Raw genomic sequence first — 17,118 nt, forward strand, 5'->3', positions numbered from 1 at the left:
AATCTTCAATTGGGCAGTTGGATTTTGGTAGAGGGAAGAAATCCAGGAAAGCATGCTGGGGCGTAGCCCTACGTGAGTGCATGTGGCAAGTAAGAAGTCCCAAGCCACTCTATCGAAGGCCTTCTCCGCGTCCGTGGACAGGAGAAGGCCCTCAAACCGAGCACTCTGACAAAGGTGAACTAGATTCAAGGCCTTTGTTACGTTATCCCTGGATTCCCTCCCTGGCATGAACCCTGCCTGCTCCGGGCCGATCAGTTGGGGCAGAAAATATCTCAGTCGGTTTGCGATGATTTTAGAAAGAATTTTTAAATCCAAATTAAGTAGGGAGATGGGACGATAGCTGGCGCACAACGTGGGGTCCTTCCCCGGCTTGGGAAGCACCGTAATATAGGCTCCCAAAAAGGTCCCCGGAAGTTGATGGGGCTCTCTTAAGGAGTTGAGGGTTCTCAAGAGAGGCTGTTCCAACATCTCCGAAAAAGCCTTATAGTAGTGCGCCGTCAGCCCATCAGGGCCAGGGCTCTTACCCGGTTTAAGGCTTTTTATCGCCCCCAGTAGTTCCTCCGAGGTAACCGGACCCTCCAGGGAATCAGCGTCATCAGGAGAAAGCGTAGGCATGCCACTCCGGGTCAGATAATCCCGAATGATATGACCCCTCTCCCCGAGCAGCTCCCCAGGTTTATGCTGAGGTGGGATATTATAGAGGTCACTATAAAACCGGTGGAAACTGTCAGCAATCTGATCTACACGATTCGTCAACGAACCGTCTGCCTTTTTAATTGCCAGAATGTTATTGGCGAGGGCAGCCTCCTTAACTGCCCTGGCCAACAGCCTCCCGCCCTTGTCGCCATGCTCGTAGTATATTTTTTGTTTTAGAAAAAGGGTACGCTTACTCTTAGTCTCTAGAATATCTTTCAACTCCGACCTCGCCTCAAGCAGTTCCTGTGCCACTGAAGTAGCCCGGGACTGCTTATGTTGGGACTCAAGCTGAGCAATTCTTGCGGATAGGGTAGCCACCTGAGCTTCCGCTTTCCGTTTGCGGGCTGCCCCCGCTTTGATAAACTCCCCCCTCATAACACATTTATGTGCTTCCCAAATAGTCAGGGGTGAAAGCTCATCTGAGGCATTTTCTCGGAAATAGTTACGAAGGGCTTCCGTCAGCGTCGGGAGTAGCTCAATGTCAGTCAGCAATGAGGGGTTCAGTCTCCAGGTGCAAGGTCTAGGCCTCAAGTCAGAATGCGTCAGGGAAACCGAAACCGGGGCATGGTCCGAGATGGTCTGGAGCCCGATGTTAGAACTCTGGGCAGTCAACAGGTCTCGCTGCGAGATAAAGATGTAGTCAATACGAGCATACTTATCGTGAGGTGCCGAATAGCAAGTAAAGTCTCTACCAGTAGGGTTGAGTGTGCGCCAAGTGTCAATTAAAGTCAAAGAATGTAATACCCGTTTCACCTGTTTCAAAGTACGGTAGGTTAAGCTTGACTTTCCCGTGGAAGTGTCCTGAATCGGGTTAAGTGGTACATTGAAGTCACCCCCCAATAAAATGCACCCCGTAGCAAAGCTCTTTAATTCACCTACCACTCGCCTGCAAAAGGATGCATGTGCACTATTGGGGAAATAAACGTTAGCTAGTGTTAAGGGCGTAGAACCCCACATGCCCTTTAGGAACAGATATCTGCCACCGGGATCCGACAACTGCTGAGTGACCTCAAAACCGGCCGATTTGTGAAGGAGAATCGAGACTCCTTTCGTTTTCGCTTGCGAATTAGTAGCATGAAACACCCGCGGGAAATTTTTGTTAAATAGCCTAGGAATTTGATCAGATCTGAAGTGTGTCTCTTGCAAATATACAAACATGGGTTTTACCTTATTCAACTCCCGGAGGATTGAGACGCGCTTTTCAGGTGTGTTCAGACCACGAACATTATGTGATATCAAAGTCGGGCTGGGGCCCAGCGACGAGTACGCCATAACCAAGATTTCAAAGCCGTCCGAGGGCGGCCCACTCTGTGGAGATAAACAAAAAGGAGAGACAGTAAAAGATGACAGTAAAGAGAAAGAGGAGAAGAAGATGGGTAGAAGTAAGAAGAAGAGAACGGAACAAGGACAAAAAGGAGGGTAGGATAAGGTAGGGGAACGTCCTGTACACAGGGCGTATCAATCAGAGTGAGATCTTGCCTGCAGAGCTCTGAGCTGCAAGCCGAGACAAAAAAAAGGGAGCAGGGAGCGGTACATGCAACAAAAACCCCAACTATACCGCTATGCCCTATTTGTGGGGTACGTGGGAGGAACACCACAGAAGGAGTAAGTGCTCACAGTGATATCAAAAAAGAGGAAAAATGGGAAACAAAAATACAAAAACACAGAGTCACCATAAGGGGGACTCACAAGCCCTAAATTGAAGCAAAACAAGGCAAAAGAACATTTCCTGGCCGGAAAATAACAGCCACTAAGTGGCGGGACATGCAGCTTAGTACTACTAGCTCAAAAAGAAAAAAGGAAAAAAGAAACACATCATGTCCCTGAAAAACCTCTGAGCAATTGCCAGTTCAAACAATCAAAGAAAAAGAAAAGTCAGGCAAGATGAATAGCATTCCCCCAGTCCTTCAAACAGGGTCCCGGCTCCTTGACTGCCGTGCAGGGAACTGAAGGCGTCCCCCCGCTCCAGCACCCATCCTACCATCTCTGCTCTTTTTCATGGGGGGTTTGGCCGGGGAGGAGTGGGGAGAGCTGTCCGGGCTAGCGTCTTGTGGAGGATTCCGGAACTCAGCATACCAATCCGGGAGATGAACACAGGGGATATTCAGTGCTGCGCAGAAATCTGGAAGCTCTTCCGGGAGCCTGAGCAATAGTTGTCTTCCATTAAAGGTGACCTGTAGGGCGAACGGAAAACGCCACTTGTACACAATGCCTCTCTCTCGCAGTACTTCCAAGAGGGGACGTAAGGCCCTCCTATTTTGCAAGGTGATGGGTGACAAGTCCTGGAAAAGTGCCAAATCACAATCGTTGAATTGAATACGGTCATTTTTCCTTGCTTGGCTGAGAATCTCCTCCTTCAAAGGAAAGTTCTGGAGGCAACAAATGATGTCTCTTGGTGGGGCCGTGTCTGATGGTCTTGCGCGAAGGGCCCTGTGCGCACGAACAAATTCAATAGGGGTATCAGCCGGGTTCTCCAGCAGGTTGTTGAAAATGGAGCGTAGGGCCGAGGATATCTGGTCAGGGGCCACCGCCTCCGGAACCCCCCTCACTCGAATGTTACATCGCCGACCCCTGTTATCAAGGTCCTCTAGGTGCCTGTTAATGGAGATAAGGTGTGCAGTATGTGAGGCCGTTGCAGCTTCTAGTCTGTGTACCGCCTTATCTCTCCTATCCTCCGCTCTCTCCATGGTGGCCATTTTTTCATTCAATGAAAGGAGGTCAGCCTTAAGGTCAGTAATGGCAGAGAACAGGGTATTCTTAATGTCCGATGCTATAGCAGTCATGTCACCCAGCGTGAGAGGGTGGGCAGGGTTGCTGTTCCCACTAACCAGGTCGTCTACGGTACCTTGTGATCCATCGCTCATCTCCTCCTCGTCGCCTCGTGGCAGCGCCATCTTGCGCGGAGTGGAGCGGTCAGTGCGGGCCTGCATGAGGAATAAATCCTGTATATTGCGGGTTTGGGACGAAGCGGATTGTCTCCGCGATCTGGTCCCCGGGTTGTGCCGAGCTTGCTTGCTCATTTTCAGCGTCCGGTTCGGCCAGGAAACACGCTAACGGGCTGTGAGTCTCCAGGAGCTCCTCACTGAGCAGCCATTCCTTCCGCGCGCCAAGCCACGCCCCCCGGGATTTGCTGTTACCTCTCGCAACTCAAGGAAACTGTTCACCGGGAATTTATGCAATAGAGGGTTCTGGACTGTGCCATATTTTTTTTCCATAAGGGGTTAATTGTGGATCAATGCCTGGCGTGTGAGCCGTGGGTGGAGTCAAAAAAGCCCAGGAGTTACGTGACCAGAGGAGCCAGTGGGAGGAGTTTTTCCGTCTACTTGCTCCGTGAAACACCACGTGTGTGTCTAAGCATTCAGAGGGAAGGATCTGTTTGTTGCCGCCATGTTCCAAATGCCAGGAATGCAGTCTGCGATGGGGTCCAGGATGTTCTCTGGAGATACCACTACAAGCGCCAGATTGCCTAGAACAGTGATGGCGAACCTTGGCACCCCAGATGTTTTGGAACTACATTTCCCATAATGCTCCACTACACCGCAGAGTGCATGAGCATCATGGGAAATGTAGTTCCAAAACATCTGGGGTGCCAAGGTTTGCCATCACTGGCCTAGAACATTGTTGATGGACACTGGAATTTGCCTGAAAACGCATGGGCTTTTCATACTATACACGAAAGGAGATGCCGAGGCCTTGGGTATGCTGTGCAGCAGGTGCGAGGGACTGGTCGCAAACCCCCGCCCTTTTGCCCGATGCCAACACTGCGGGGAGTACCTGTTCATAGTAGAGCAACCCACCGTACCACCTCGTGCCTTCTCGGATGGATTGGGCCACGGGCATCGCCATTGAGGAGACCGCTACGTTCACTCCTACGACCAGGCCTATGTTCTCAAAGCCTGCTACACCGAGTGTTCCCGAGGGAGATGGTGCTGTTACTGCCATCAGAGGAACAACAGTGGACATCACAACCACTTCCCACTTCAATGCACCTGCCCAAAAGAAGGTGGGATACGTGAAAGCCTCCGTGGCTGCAGTTGAGGCCTACCTCAGAGACTGCCTGAATCGGATCTGGAGCAGGAGATCACTCCAGAGGAATCCACACCAGGAACGGGTGAGAAATCTGGGGAAAATATACATAAAGGGACTATTTGCAGATATATACCCGCAGAGGAGTTATGGGACTCTGAAATATACTCTCTCTCAGATGTATCTGGAGATAATGACCTTTTTGAAACAATGCCCCAAGAGATTAAGAAGAAAGTATATGGCCTCACAATATGTGTAAATGAAATAAAGCAAATACCCAAAGTACCATCATCCGAAATTAAATGGAATAGAGATTTGGGAATCTGGTCCCCGACCAGAACCACCAAGAAAGGAGGGAGCTTACGGACTATCTCGGTACAGGTTGAAAATGAGATCTAAATGAATGTCTAAACAGATATATAAAAAATATACATCAATTTATTAATACATCCAAAAAAAAGAATCACTAAAAAACAGGTACAGATGGTATGGTATTTCAACTAGTTTCGCTGTAAATAGCTTCTTCAGGAAATACACAGAATACATCTGGAAAAGATATAAACATACCATAATATAATGGCAATGATATTTAAGACGTAATGTACTTTTGAAGATGTTTGGGGAGAAAAGGGATAACAATGCATATAACAAACAGCTGCTTACCCCACATTCAGTACCATCAGGGCATAAAGGCCACACAATAGAGCCTCCCACGGCGACTGGGGGAGGCCATTATTGAAAATGAACAGGAGGCCAGTGTCTGAGCAAAATGAAATATTATATTAAATTGCCAAATAGGTAAAAATGAGGTTACAAATAGATCCTGCCATTAGTGAGATGGCCAGATCTATATAAAGTGTCCAAATCCACACCAATTGTGTGTGTGTGGGGGGGGTGAAGTGAAGTGTGGAAAAACAAACAATTAAGTGAAACAAAAAAAAAACTAAATAATAAATAAGTAGTTGAAAAAAACGTTATTGAAAAGGGAAAGAAAGAAAAGGAAGATAAAAGTGAAAAAAAAATAAAATAAAAATAAAATACCCACAATAAAAAAAGAATAGCAGGAGAAACAGAGTGAATAAAAAGTGAATAGAGAGTGGAGGAAAGGTGGGAGGGTGAATAGATGGGGAAATACAAAGATCATGCAGGTGAAAGTCAAACAAACCCCCGTCTACATGTGATGATAAAAATCTTGAAGGAAGAACCAGAAATCGAGGTCTTAAGTGAAAAAGAAAAATGAGTGTTTAAGTGAGTGGAGTGACGAGAACAGAAAACATTCATATCCGTGTCAATATACGCACAAATACCTATTGGGCAATGATATAGAGTATAGATATCTGACCTGGAGGAGAGGGTTAATAAGGGTATTAAGATGGTTAATTACCACCAACAACCCATACAGCCTGTGTCTCACAGCGGACAAACAGCCAAGAAGCCCCGCCACATTGGGTATATACCAATGAAAGTTGCAGCCTGAAATAATAATGTAAAATGGAGACTGCATAAATAATCATGTTAAATGAAGTTGTCCAACATGGTTGTGTAACAACCACATAAGGGGGTAACAAGGCAGGAGCGACGACTTACCGTCCGCAACAAGCTGTATTACATCTCCTCCGGGTTGCCACTGACCTCCTGCAATTCGGCGCACAGCATCACGGGGTCAAGGGTCCCGCAATGCGTGCGCATACAAGATCCACAGCGTGCGCGCTCCTGTGCACACGTCCCATAGCCCCTGGGATACCTGAGCCAGGACGTGTGCAAGGGGAAAGGAAGCCCCTCCCCAAAGGGGAGGGAAGAAAGTCTCCCTAACCCCCAGGGAACCTACTAATCGCTGCACAAGGTCAACACCAGGAACCTGAAGCCCCCAAGAGCACCAAGGAAGGGGAAAATAAACTGCGCAAAATAGAATTATATTAAATAAATAACAATATGAGTTACAAATTGTACAAATTACATACACATTTAATTTCACATATGTATATAGCGAAAAACAAAATAATATAAAGTAAAAGAGGAAATACATAATTCCTCATAGACCGGCGTAATAGAACAGAGATTTATGGATGAAAAGGACAAACTTTCTAACATATCCAATCCATAATGTCACAAGGTTGATGAACATTGATTTATCGTATTTATCGGTGTATAACACACTTTTTTTAACCTTAAAATCAGGGGAAAATTGGGGGGGCATGTTATACGCTGATCCCCCCCCGTATCTAACCTCTTCTGACGTTCTCGGTGGCTTTCGGGTATTTTTGGCTGCTCTCGGCTATCTTCGGCCGTTCATGGCTATTTTCGGCTGCAGTTGGCTGCTATCGGCTATTTTTGGCCACTCTCAGCCATCTTCGGCCGCTCTCTGCTATTTTCAGCCACACTGGGCCATTCTCATCGGATTTCGGAAAGCCGAAAGTTGCAGAGAATGGCCGAGTGCGGCTGATAATACCCGAAAGCCGCCGAGAACTACCGAGCGCCGCCGAGATACACAGGACATCCGCTCTGTATCTCGGCCGCACCATTTTTAAAAGGAAAAGACACTGACAAGGCTGCAAATGACTGACAAGGCTGCATTAATGGGCATTTAAATGTAAGTTTTTTTTCCTTAAACTTCCCTCCTAAAAGTTTTTTTTTCTTTTAAATTCCCTCCTAAACTTGGGGTGCGTGTTATATGCCGATAAATACGGTACATCAATTTATAACATGGGATCATGAAAACACAGAGAGGCAAAAAACATGCTAAGAGGACATGCTAAAGGAAAAATGGGCAAAACAGTAAGGTGGCCCAGACAGAGAGGTCATTTAGGGTTTTTTATAAAAAAGATTTGAAAGAATTGATTTCATTGAGGCCTGGTGGCACCATGGTATTTAATCTTTTAATCCAAAAGGCTTCCCTTTGTAGTATCGTTTTGTCACGCTTACCTCCCCTGACATCAGGGGGTACCACTTCCAGTGCCACAAACTTAACTGCTTGGAGGTCAAATTCATGGTGAAGACGAATATGTTGGTAAATGGTCATCAGTTTGTCATTGGTGGAATGATCGCATGCTCTCTATCTGAGCTTCCTGACCGTTTTGCCCACATAAAAAGCTCTGCAATTGCAGAGCATCAGATATACAGCACAAGTGGTGCCACAATGAGCTGAGATGTGAGGGGTGTAAAGCTCTCGATTTGGGGGTTTAACAGTAGCACCAGGCAAAATCCAAGGACATAAAGGGCATTGGCCACAGGGGAATGTTCCCCTGCGATTCATGGAACCTGTAGTGTCAGATCTGTAATGGCTGCTCATTAGACAGTCTCTTAGAGATCTGGCTATAGACAAGCTTAAACTACCATGGGGGGGGCTGGGCCGAAGAGGAGGGCTATTGCCAAACTCGAAATGAGTTGGATTTATAAAATTAAAAAAAAGTCTCTGATCCTTCGGCCTAAATTTCGATATGGAAATCAATACCTTTATTGATAACACTTGAGGCTCTAGTTATATCCTTCCGTGATTACTACTATTAATTATTAGTCACAATGAGGCCCATCATTAAAGCCCTTTTTCTTATGATAGCAGATTTTGGGGTGTAGCTTATGGATAGCTTTGTAATTTTTATTTTAAAATCTTTTTGGAGATTTATTCTTTGTATTTTTTTTTTTAAAGATTATTAATCACCATTTAACACCAACTATTGATATTTGCATCCATTTCAACTACAGATTACTATCAATAGGTCTATATATAGAAAGGTTTCCATTTGTGGAAATGCCTATTTTATGTTTATGTTTGGATGGTTGCTATGGAACCATCACCACACTGAGGCTTGGTTCACCCCTGTGCTATGTTGACCATGTGTGGCATAATATGGCGCCCAGTTGAAACTGAGGCTTGATCTGAGGTGTGGAGATATTTAAGTGATGGATCAGTACATCACCCGTGCCCCAGGAAGACGCAAGGTATTGCAAAACATATAGGGCCGATACCATTACGATACCATATGCCGATACCATTACGATTACATGTGACCCCTTTGCACGTGTGTTTGTTTTTAGTTTTAATTTGCCTGCTTTTTTATATTTCATTTATCTCTGTGCATAATCTATGATGTACTATGGAGTATTCCGCTTGTTTTAAGCAATAAAGGCTTTTTTTTTTTTTAACGGTATTTCACAACTGGTACCCGTCTTTCTCCTTTTTTTACACCCGTGGCCTCGAGCCCGAGTGCATCTTTTTCAGATTGGTGCATTCACTAGCCATACATTTACACTTATCACCTTTTTACTGGCGTGACTCCCAGTTCATCAGCGGAAGACGCCAAACATACGAGACACAGACGAGTCTACTCACCAGATCCTCCTCACGCTGCCCTCTGCTGACGTTCCTTCACGTCCATCTTCGGATGCTGCCGACCGGACCCGAAGCATCAGAGATCCATCCGTCCCCGCAGAGGGCTGAATCTGCTTGAGAGTGCGACTCCGCCTGCATAGGGAGTCCACTCGTTTTGGTAAGGACCCTCACAGATTTCTCTCCCAGCAGTGATGAAAGTTGATGGGTATTTGTGCTTTCTGAAGTGGACTAAAGTGTTTTTTCTTTTCATTGCAACATTTTATGAGTTCACTGAATATATACACGGACACAATATTTTTGATACATGTTTTGGGACATTTCAATATTTATTTCATTATATCACTTGGCTGTATGGAGTGTATTTTTCTTTAGCGCAGCAATTTATTTATTTTATTTATGACATGTGATCTGCACAGCAATCTGATCCCAGCCTAAAGCTGGCCATACACCTATAGATTATCTGCAGATTTTCTATGGTTAGATGGAAAAAGTGCAACAGATTTCTTCATGCTCGCTAAACTGTGTGGATGGAGGAATCTCCCACTTTTTCCATCTAACCATAGAAAATCTGCAGATAATCTATAGGTGTATGGCCAGCTTTAGAGAGATTTCCTCTCACTTCCTGTCCTGGTGACAACAATACAAGGAGTGCGAGAAATCTGTACAAAGACACAGACATAAAAAATTCTGACAGGGGCTCTAATCCTTCCCCTTCCTTATTATACTAAAGATATCATTCTTATTTCAGTCTGTGTTCCTGTTGGAGAGTTTCCTCATTTCCTGTCTAGATAAATGTTGTCACCGGGACAGGAAGCAAGGGGGAAATCTCTGTAATGGAGCCCCGGATAGAAGAAAAAAACCTGACAGGGGATCTAATGAAGTTAAATGAATTCCACTCCTTCGTCTGACATCACCAGACTGTGGGCGGAGTTCTCACATCTCCCGCCTCCCCCCACATATCTTTATATAACCTCCCCATACACCTATCCCAGCATAGAGGGGCTCAGTGAAGGTGGTAGTGAAGGTGTAGAGATGTCGGATCGGGTCACACAGATCATAAAAGGAGATCCGCCCGGCCTCATAATCCAGATATATCCTGACTCTGTTACTGGAGGGATTGGGGGGTAAGAGGATCTCTTCATAGTCATGTCTCACCTTATACTGATCATCTTCCCTGTCCAGTGCCCAGGACTTGTTATTATATCCAATCCCTGACTCCCCCTCTCCCCTCTCTATACTGGGGTAACACATCCCGACTATCCAGTTCTCTGATCCAACATCCACATCCCAGTAATGTCTCCCTGAGGAGAAACTCCGACTGCTCAACACCTGAGAATAATGCTGAAATCTCTCTGGTGTTTTGGGGTAATTATGGTCTATATCTGACTTAGATACAGTTTTCCTGTCATCTGATATCCGTAGAAATTTATAAGCTGTGTTTCCATCCAGTAATATGTCTGCAGCTTCCTGTATATAGAATACATTTACCTCTGTTATTATATCAGATAGTGTATGCAAGACCCCCGTCACATCCAGACCCCCTCCATCATGGAGGAGCTCCTCATGTCTCTCTCTCTGTCCTCATTATCTCTATCCTCAGTATCACACAAGTCACCTGTGTCTGATTCCTGCAAGACAGTCAGTGGATCCGTCACGTTACACAGCTCCTCAATGTGACGCAACTTCCTGGACAGCTCCTCCTTCTTTATTTCCAGATCCCGGATGGAGATGGAGATCCGCTCTGCCCTCCCGGAGATGTCCCTCAGGACTCTCTTCTCCAGGTCTTCCAGACGTCTCCTGAGATCTCTAAACAGGGCAGTGACTCTCTCGGTGTCACCAGCGGCTTCTTCTTCTACTTTCCTCCGGTGTTCCTGCAGACTCTGGACTCTTTCCTCCGTCTCCTCTCTCTTTGTCAGAAGTTTCTGCAGAACATTCCTCAGTGTCTCCTTCTTCTCAGAAGCCTCATCCAGTGACTTCATCTCATGTTCTTTATGTTCTCCAATCACACAAAACTTACAGACACAGGTCTCACCCTCAGTGCAGTAATACCCCAGGATCTTCTTATGGACGGAGCATTTCCTGCTCTCCATGGACAAGGTGGGGTCACATAAGACGTGTTCTGGGGACTTTTTGTGGACTCTCAAGTGTTTATCACACAGAGAAACCTCACAGAGCAGACAGGATCTAACAGCAGGTACAGGAGAGTCCACACAGTAAGTACAGAAGACCCCGGACTCCTCCCGATCTGGCTGAGTAGACAGGAAAGTCTCTGCTATGTTACGTAGTGTCATGTTCTTCTGCAGTGCAGGCCGATCCGGAAACTTCTCTCTGCATTCAGGACAGGAATATCCTCCAGACCCCTCCTGTGTATCCAGCACACCATCAATACAGACCCGGCAGAAGTTGTGACCACATCTCAGGGTTACAGGATCTGTATAAATGTTCAGACAGACGGAACATTCCAACTCAGCTCTCAGATCACCAGACGCCATCGCTGACAGCAGAAGAGTGGAGTTGGAGTCTTTGATATTCTCTGAGCTCATCTCTTGAATTGTTTCATGGACCTTTGGATATTTCTGTAAATTACAAAAAGTATTGTTCATGGTTGACTGTTCTTACAGGACATAAATAAGATAAACATAACATTCTTCTACAGTAAAGCTGGTGACATTTTCAGAGCCCCATGTTGCACCGACTCATCACTGTACTATGCAACTGCTTAACCAATATAAAGTAAACCTGTCCTGGGTCATTTAGGGCAAAGTAACAGATAAACCTAACTTTTGCTCTCCCTATTATTACACATGTACTTTGCTTTTGCTCCTCTGTCATTCGGTATGGTTTTGCAGGAACAAAGAAAGGAAACACTTACATAGGGCTGCGGTCTCTGCCTCTACCTCACATGATAGTGATAAGCAGGCCCGGACTTGCCATAGAGCAGACCGGACACTTGGGATGATCTAAAATTGTTTTACGGTTACCAGGTTAGAGTTACAGAGGCAGTCTTATTATTGCTCTCACGCGGAGATACCTCTCATGTGTGATTTGAACACCGTTTACATATGCGAGCGCGACTTCCGTATGCATTTTCTTTGCTGCGCGAGCTCGCAGGGACGCTTTAAAATCGTTTTTTTTTAAAATCCGGTGCCATTGGTAGCCGAGTAACCCGGAAGTGACATTGTGACGTCACTTCCGTGTTTACATTTAGGAGACTGGAACGAAGCCGGAAGTCCCCCAGTGGGACAGGAGGCCCTGTCAGAGCAGCGAGAGTGGGGGGGGGGGGGGTGTCCCCTCCCGCTCCTCTGGGATAACAATCGAGTGGCTTTTAGCTCAATCTGTTATCCCTGGAAAGCTGAACGCCCGCTATAAAAAACGGTGCCGTGATAATGCCTGCAGCTGCTCAGCAGGAAGGGGTTAATAGTAAACTGTACCCTGCATGGTTCTCTAGTAGGGATGAGCTCGATGTTTGGGTTGAACTTTGGGTGTTCGCCAAAGAACGAACATTATGGGGAAATTCGAGCAGCCACGGAACGCCCCATAATGCATTGCTGTATGACGATTGGCCAAAGCACGCACCTGACCTGCATGCTTTGGCCAATCCCAGTGCGCTCTGCTAAGAGTCATAATTGGCCAAAGACAGGGTGTCTTTGGCCAATCAGGGGGACAAGAGATCGAGATTCGAGATAGAGATAGAGACACACACTCTGCAGCATCCAGTGTAGCTTATATCTACAGTGCATTACGCGGTGTACCGTTTCTACTACTTTTCTGGTGGTGTACACATTACAGTGTAGTGTGGTGTTGCAAAACAAAAATATACATCATGTCTGGAAGGCCACCAATGAGAGGCAGACACTCACAGGCCACTAAAAGAGGGCAAGCAGGCTCTGTGTCAACAGTGGTGGTCGTGGACATGGTGTATCCTCTGCTGCTGGCCGTATTATTGAGCCAGAAGAGTTGGTGGAGTGGAGAACAAAGCAGTCCTCATCCTTTGTTACCCAGGCTCAGAGTAGTTTGCCTTCCAATGCAGCTGTCAAAGTGGCCTATTCGACCGTCAAATTGTCCACAGTCACTCCTTCCGTAGCCCCACCATCATGCACGGAGGAGTCCCCCAAACTATTCGACCACAGTGTCGAGTCAACGCTGCTGGAGGATGTGCAGTGATTAGAAGGCTCCGATGATGGTTCCCAGGTTGAGGAAGGGAGTAACGTGAGCCTAGAGAGAGGGGGTGTCCAAGGAGGACAAGAAACTGGCAGTCATGTTCCCCTAGCCCCAGCATATTGCCAAGTTTGCACCAGTGACGAGGAGAGAGGGGGGATGATGAGGTCACTAACTCTACTTGGGTGCCTGATCGAAGAGGAAGCACAACTCCAACAAGGCAGCCACCCTAGTGCATCACACCGCAGAGCTCCACAGGTGCAGGGCACTGCCTGCAAGAAGAGGGCAGTTTGAAGATGTGTTGGTGACTTCTGATACGAGATCATTCTTTCAGCCGACCCATCGACAGGTGTCATCCGGATCCAGCATCAAGGAATGCCTAGACCGACAGGTGTCCGACTAAATCGGGTTAATGGCCAATGTGGACGCTCTGAGAAGTGATTAACGCCTGGACTACTGGGAGGGCAGGCTTGACATCTGGCCAGAGCTTGCCCAATTTGCAATGGGACTGTTGGCTTGCCCCTCGTCCAGTGTCCTGTCCGAAAGGACGTTCAGCGCAGCAGGGGGGATCGTGACCGATAAGCGCACTTGCCTAGCTCACGACAGTGTTGACTACCTCAGGTTTATAAAAATCTTGGAGGAATTCAACACATGTGATCAGTAGACCATGTATATGCATAACTCTATAAAGGATTTATATAATCTAGCACACGGACCTTTTTTCTACCTTTGGCTCACTTCCTTACTATATGCCCATACCCTCCTGTTTGAAGAGGTTGAGCGGTGTCATATTTTTGGGTCCCGCAGTGAGTTGCTGGTATCAGTGCTGCTGTCAGTACTCTCTATCTGGGTGCTGGTGGGGTGTCAGTGCTCTCTATCTGGGTGCTGGTGGGGTGTCAGTGATCAGTCTCTGGGTGCTGGTGTCAGTGATCAGTCTCTATCGCAGTGCTGGTGTCAGTGTTCTGTCTCTATCGCAGTGCTGGTGTCAGTGAGGGAGATAGCAGCGGAGAAGTCAATCAGCAGGCAGTGCCAGCATCATGGCTGAGGATCAGCACTGGACTGGCACCTCTGGACCACCGCAGTAGAGTCCTGCATAGGTGGGGGTAAAGGCTGGGCAGAGGGAAGGGCTCAAGCACAGGTTGGCACACTGGGACACTGGCACAGGACTGCACTGCCCTGACTGTGGCACTGATCATCTCCTGCACCCCCTTCATAGCCTGGCCTGACCTTGCCTCTCCTCCATGCGCTCCTAAATTGTCAAAATTTCACAGATAAAAAAAGAATGCTTGTCGTTGTCGATCCCAGATTCACTTAATACTTTTGTTATGTCAGCGTCCATGTTGTGGGACTATGTGTGCACAGCTAGTAATTATTTTGTGGCTGAAAATATGACCTGGAGGTTTTTAAGTTTCACCTGCCATTAAAGTCAATGGGGTCCGCCGCAAACTTTGCGGTTCGCAAACTTTTGGCCACGTTCGCGGTTCGCGAAACGTCCCATCGGAAGTTCGTCCATCACTACCTGGTATATGATGTACAGAGCCCTGTGTATAATGTAGAGCGTGGTATATGATGTACAGAGCCCAGTGTATAATGTAGAGCCTGGTATATGATGTACAGAGCCCAGTGTATAATGTAGAGCCTGGTATATGATGTACAGAGCCCAGTGTATAATCTAGAGCCTGGTATATGATGTACAGAGCCCAGTGTAAAATGTAGAGCCTGGTATGTGATGTACAGAGCCCAGTGTATAATGTAGAGCCTGGTATATGATGTACAGAGCCCTGTGTATAATGTAGAGCCTGGTATATGATATACAGAGCCCTGTGTATAATGTAGAGCCTGGTATATGATGTACAGAGCCCTGTGTATAATGTAGAGCCTGGTATATGATATACAGAGCCCTGTGTATAATGTAGAGCCTGGTATATGATGTACAGAGCCCAGTGTATAATGTAGAGCCTGGTATATGATATACAGAGCCCTGTGTATAATGTAGAGCCTGGTATATGATGTACAGAGCCCTGTGTATAATGTAGAGCCTGGTATATGATGTACAGAGCCCTGTGTATAATGTAGAGCCTGGTATATGATGTACAGAGCCTGGTGTAGAAGTTATATAGAAATAATACTCGGTAGATGATATTTAATAACATTATGATCAAATACATAGTTACATTCTTACAGACTACTGATGCATCCTAATTCCATAAAAACCTCCCTGTTAATTTATCAAAGATAGACCACACAACCAACAAAACATCGGTCATGTTTATAATAACGCCCGATATATACATGTTTCTGTATATACACAGGCATAGGCAGGTGGCCACAAACAGTCAAAGAGATAGATATACCCATTAACCATCTACCAAGTATTATTTCTATATAAATCCATTTAAAGAGGAGGATATCTTGGGTTTCTGTTTCCACTATTACAACCCCAAAGTCACACCATTTACAGTGCGACTTTGCAATGTAATTTTTTGATGCAATGTCACGTGACTGGTGAAAACAAGTCGCACTGAACTCAGAACAATGTAGTGCAAAAACCTTTTTTGGAGTTGCACCAATTAGAACTAGCACCATTGAAATATATGGGCTTTGACCTGTCATGCGACTTCAAATGTGTCAAGTCGCATTACAACTCGCAGTTGTGGAAACAGAGCCTTAATAGGCAATTAATGTTGTAGCAGATCAAAATCATTGTGTATCATGCATCTGTTATTATGATCGGGTGACAGACGTTTTGGTCACCTTCCTTGTCGCATATGCTGGTCCATGTTGATTTTACTATACATGGGATCATTGTGTACGGTTATGGTATGTTTTGTTGCACTTGGTGTCTTCTTTGTAGTAAAAATTCTTCTATTTTTATATGCTTTGATATATAGTTTCTCCAGTAGTGATTATGTAGATTTTAGACGCTCACGGGTGTTTTGAACTCGACCACTAATGGTACACACGTTTTGGCCATTAGCTTAAATTGTATATATGTAGCATCTAGCTATGACCAAGCACTGCGCCTGGTGTGAAATGAGTCAACGGCTGTACAGTTAGTCTGTACCAATTTGGGATGCTTTGATATCCATTTTTATTCAATAAAAGATTATTTTTTTGGAGTGCGGCTATCCAGCGATTTAATTTTTTTCCCCATCACTCCTGTTGTAAACAGAGCCTGCACCCGGCTTGATTGTGGAGCTGAACCTAGGAGAGGTAATTACCTGTGAGCCGTGAACTTCCTCATAGAAATGCAAACAGACAGACATGAGGGTCTCAAGCTCAATGTGGGGGGTCATCAGGTTAAATTCTCAATGGTTGACAGGTGAGTGAAATTCCTATTCAACTTCGGCGTCAAGTAATGCAAGTTGTGTATTGTACAGCATAATTGGCTGATGAGGGGAACATCACATGGTATATCAAGCTTGCCTACAGTGATAATTGAGTTTTTGGTGCGTTTTTTAGCATTTTCCAGGCTCAAAAGTAATGAATAAAAAGGTTTCCCTTTAAAAACGCTATTAGACGAAGACGCGCCTAAATGTGGGTAGCCGCGTTTGAAATGCCTCTAAACTCAGCTTCTGAACGTATTTTCTGGGGTTCCAAAAGAAAAGCCTCTAAACGCAACTGCCTAGAAATGACAAACGCCCCTGTGTACATCTATGGATACCTGGTTTGCCCAAAAATAAGACCTAGCGTGATTGTACAAATACACACAAGGAAATGCCCCTCAAAACCTGTGTGACAAAATAAAACATTACACACCTAATCACAACCTCCGATCAACTAACCAACCAAAACTTCCTCCTCATCATGAAATCCCACTACAAAGCAAAGGGAGAACGAAGATTCGCAGTCCAAGGACCACGGCTATGGGACGCTCTACCCACCAACATCCGCATGGAAGAAAACCA

The 17,118-nt window shown here is 45.9% G+C and overlaps 1 protein-coding gene across 1 annotated transcript in view; it reads right to left on the minus strand.

The window, feature by feature from the left end:
- The window catches only part of LOC143962532 (uncharacterized), a 53,259-nt gene extending 41,589 nt beyond the window's left edge, over window positions 1-11,670 (minus strand). The window contains exons 1-4 of the mRNA XM_077471805.1: window positions 10,583-11,670; window positions 2,386-2,476; window positions 1,864-2,004; window positions 525-1,317 (exon numbers count right to left, since the gene is read on the minus strand). Coding sequence (XP_077327931.1) covers window positions 525-1,317; window positions 1,864-2,004; window positions 2,386-2,476; window positions 10,583-11,655 — 2,098 coding nt within the window. The 5' untranslated portion in view covers window positions 11,656-11,670. The remainder of the gene's footprint in view (window positions 1-524; window positions 1,318-1,863; window positions 2,005-2,385; window positions 2,477-10,582) is intronic.
- Between the last annotated feature and the right edge of the window lie 5,448 nt (window positions 11,671-17,118).

This window comes from Lithobates pipiens, unplaced genomic scaffold (genome assembly GCF_037356315.1).
Source record: "Lithobates pipiens isolate NorthernLeopardFrog02 unplaced genomic scaffold, aLitPip1_a1.2 Scaffold_8, whole genome shotgun sequence".
In the NCBI taxonomy this organism is placed as follows: domain Eukaryota; kingdom Metazoa; phylum Chordata; class Amphibia; order Anura; family Ranidae; genus Lithobates; species Lithobates pipiens.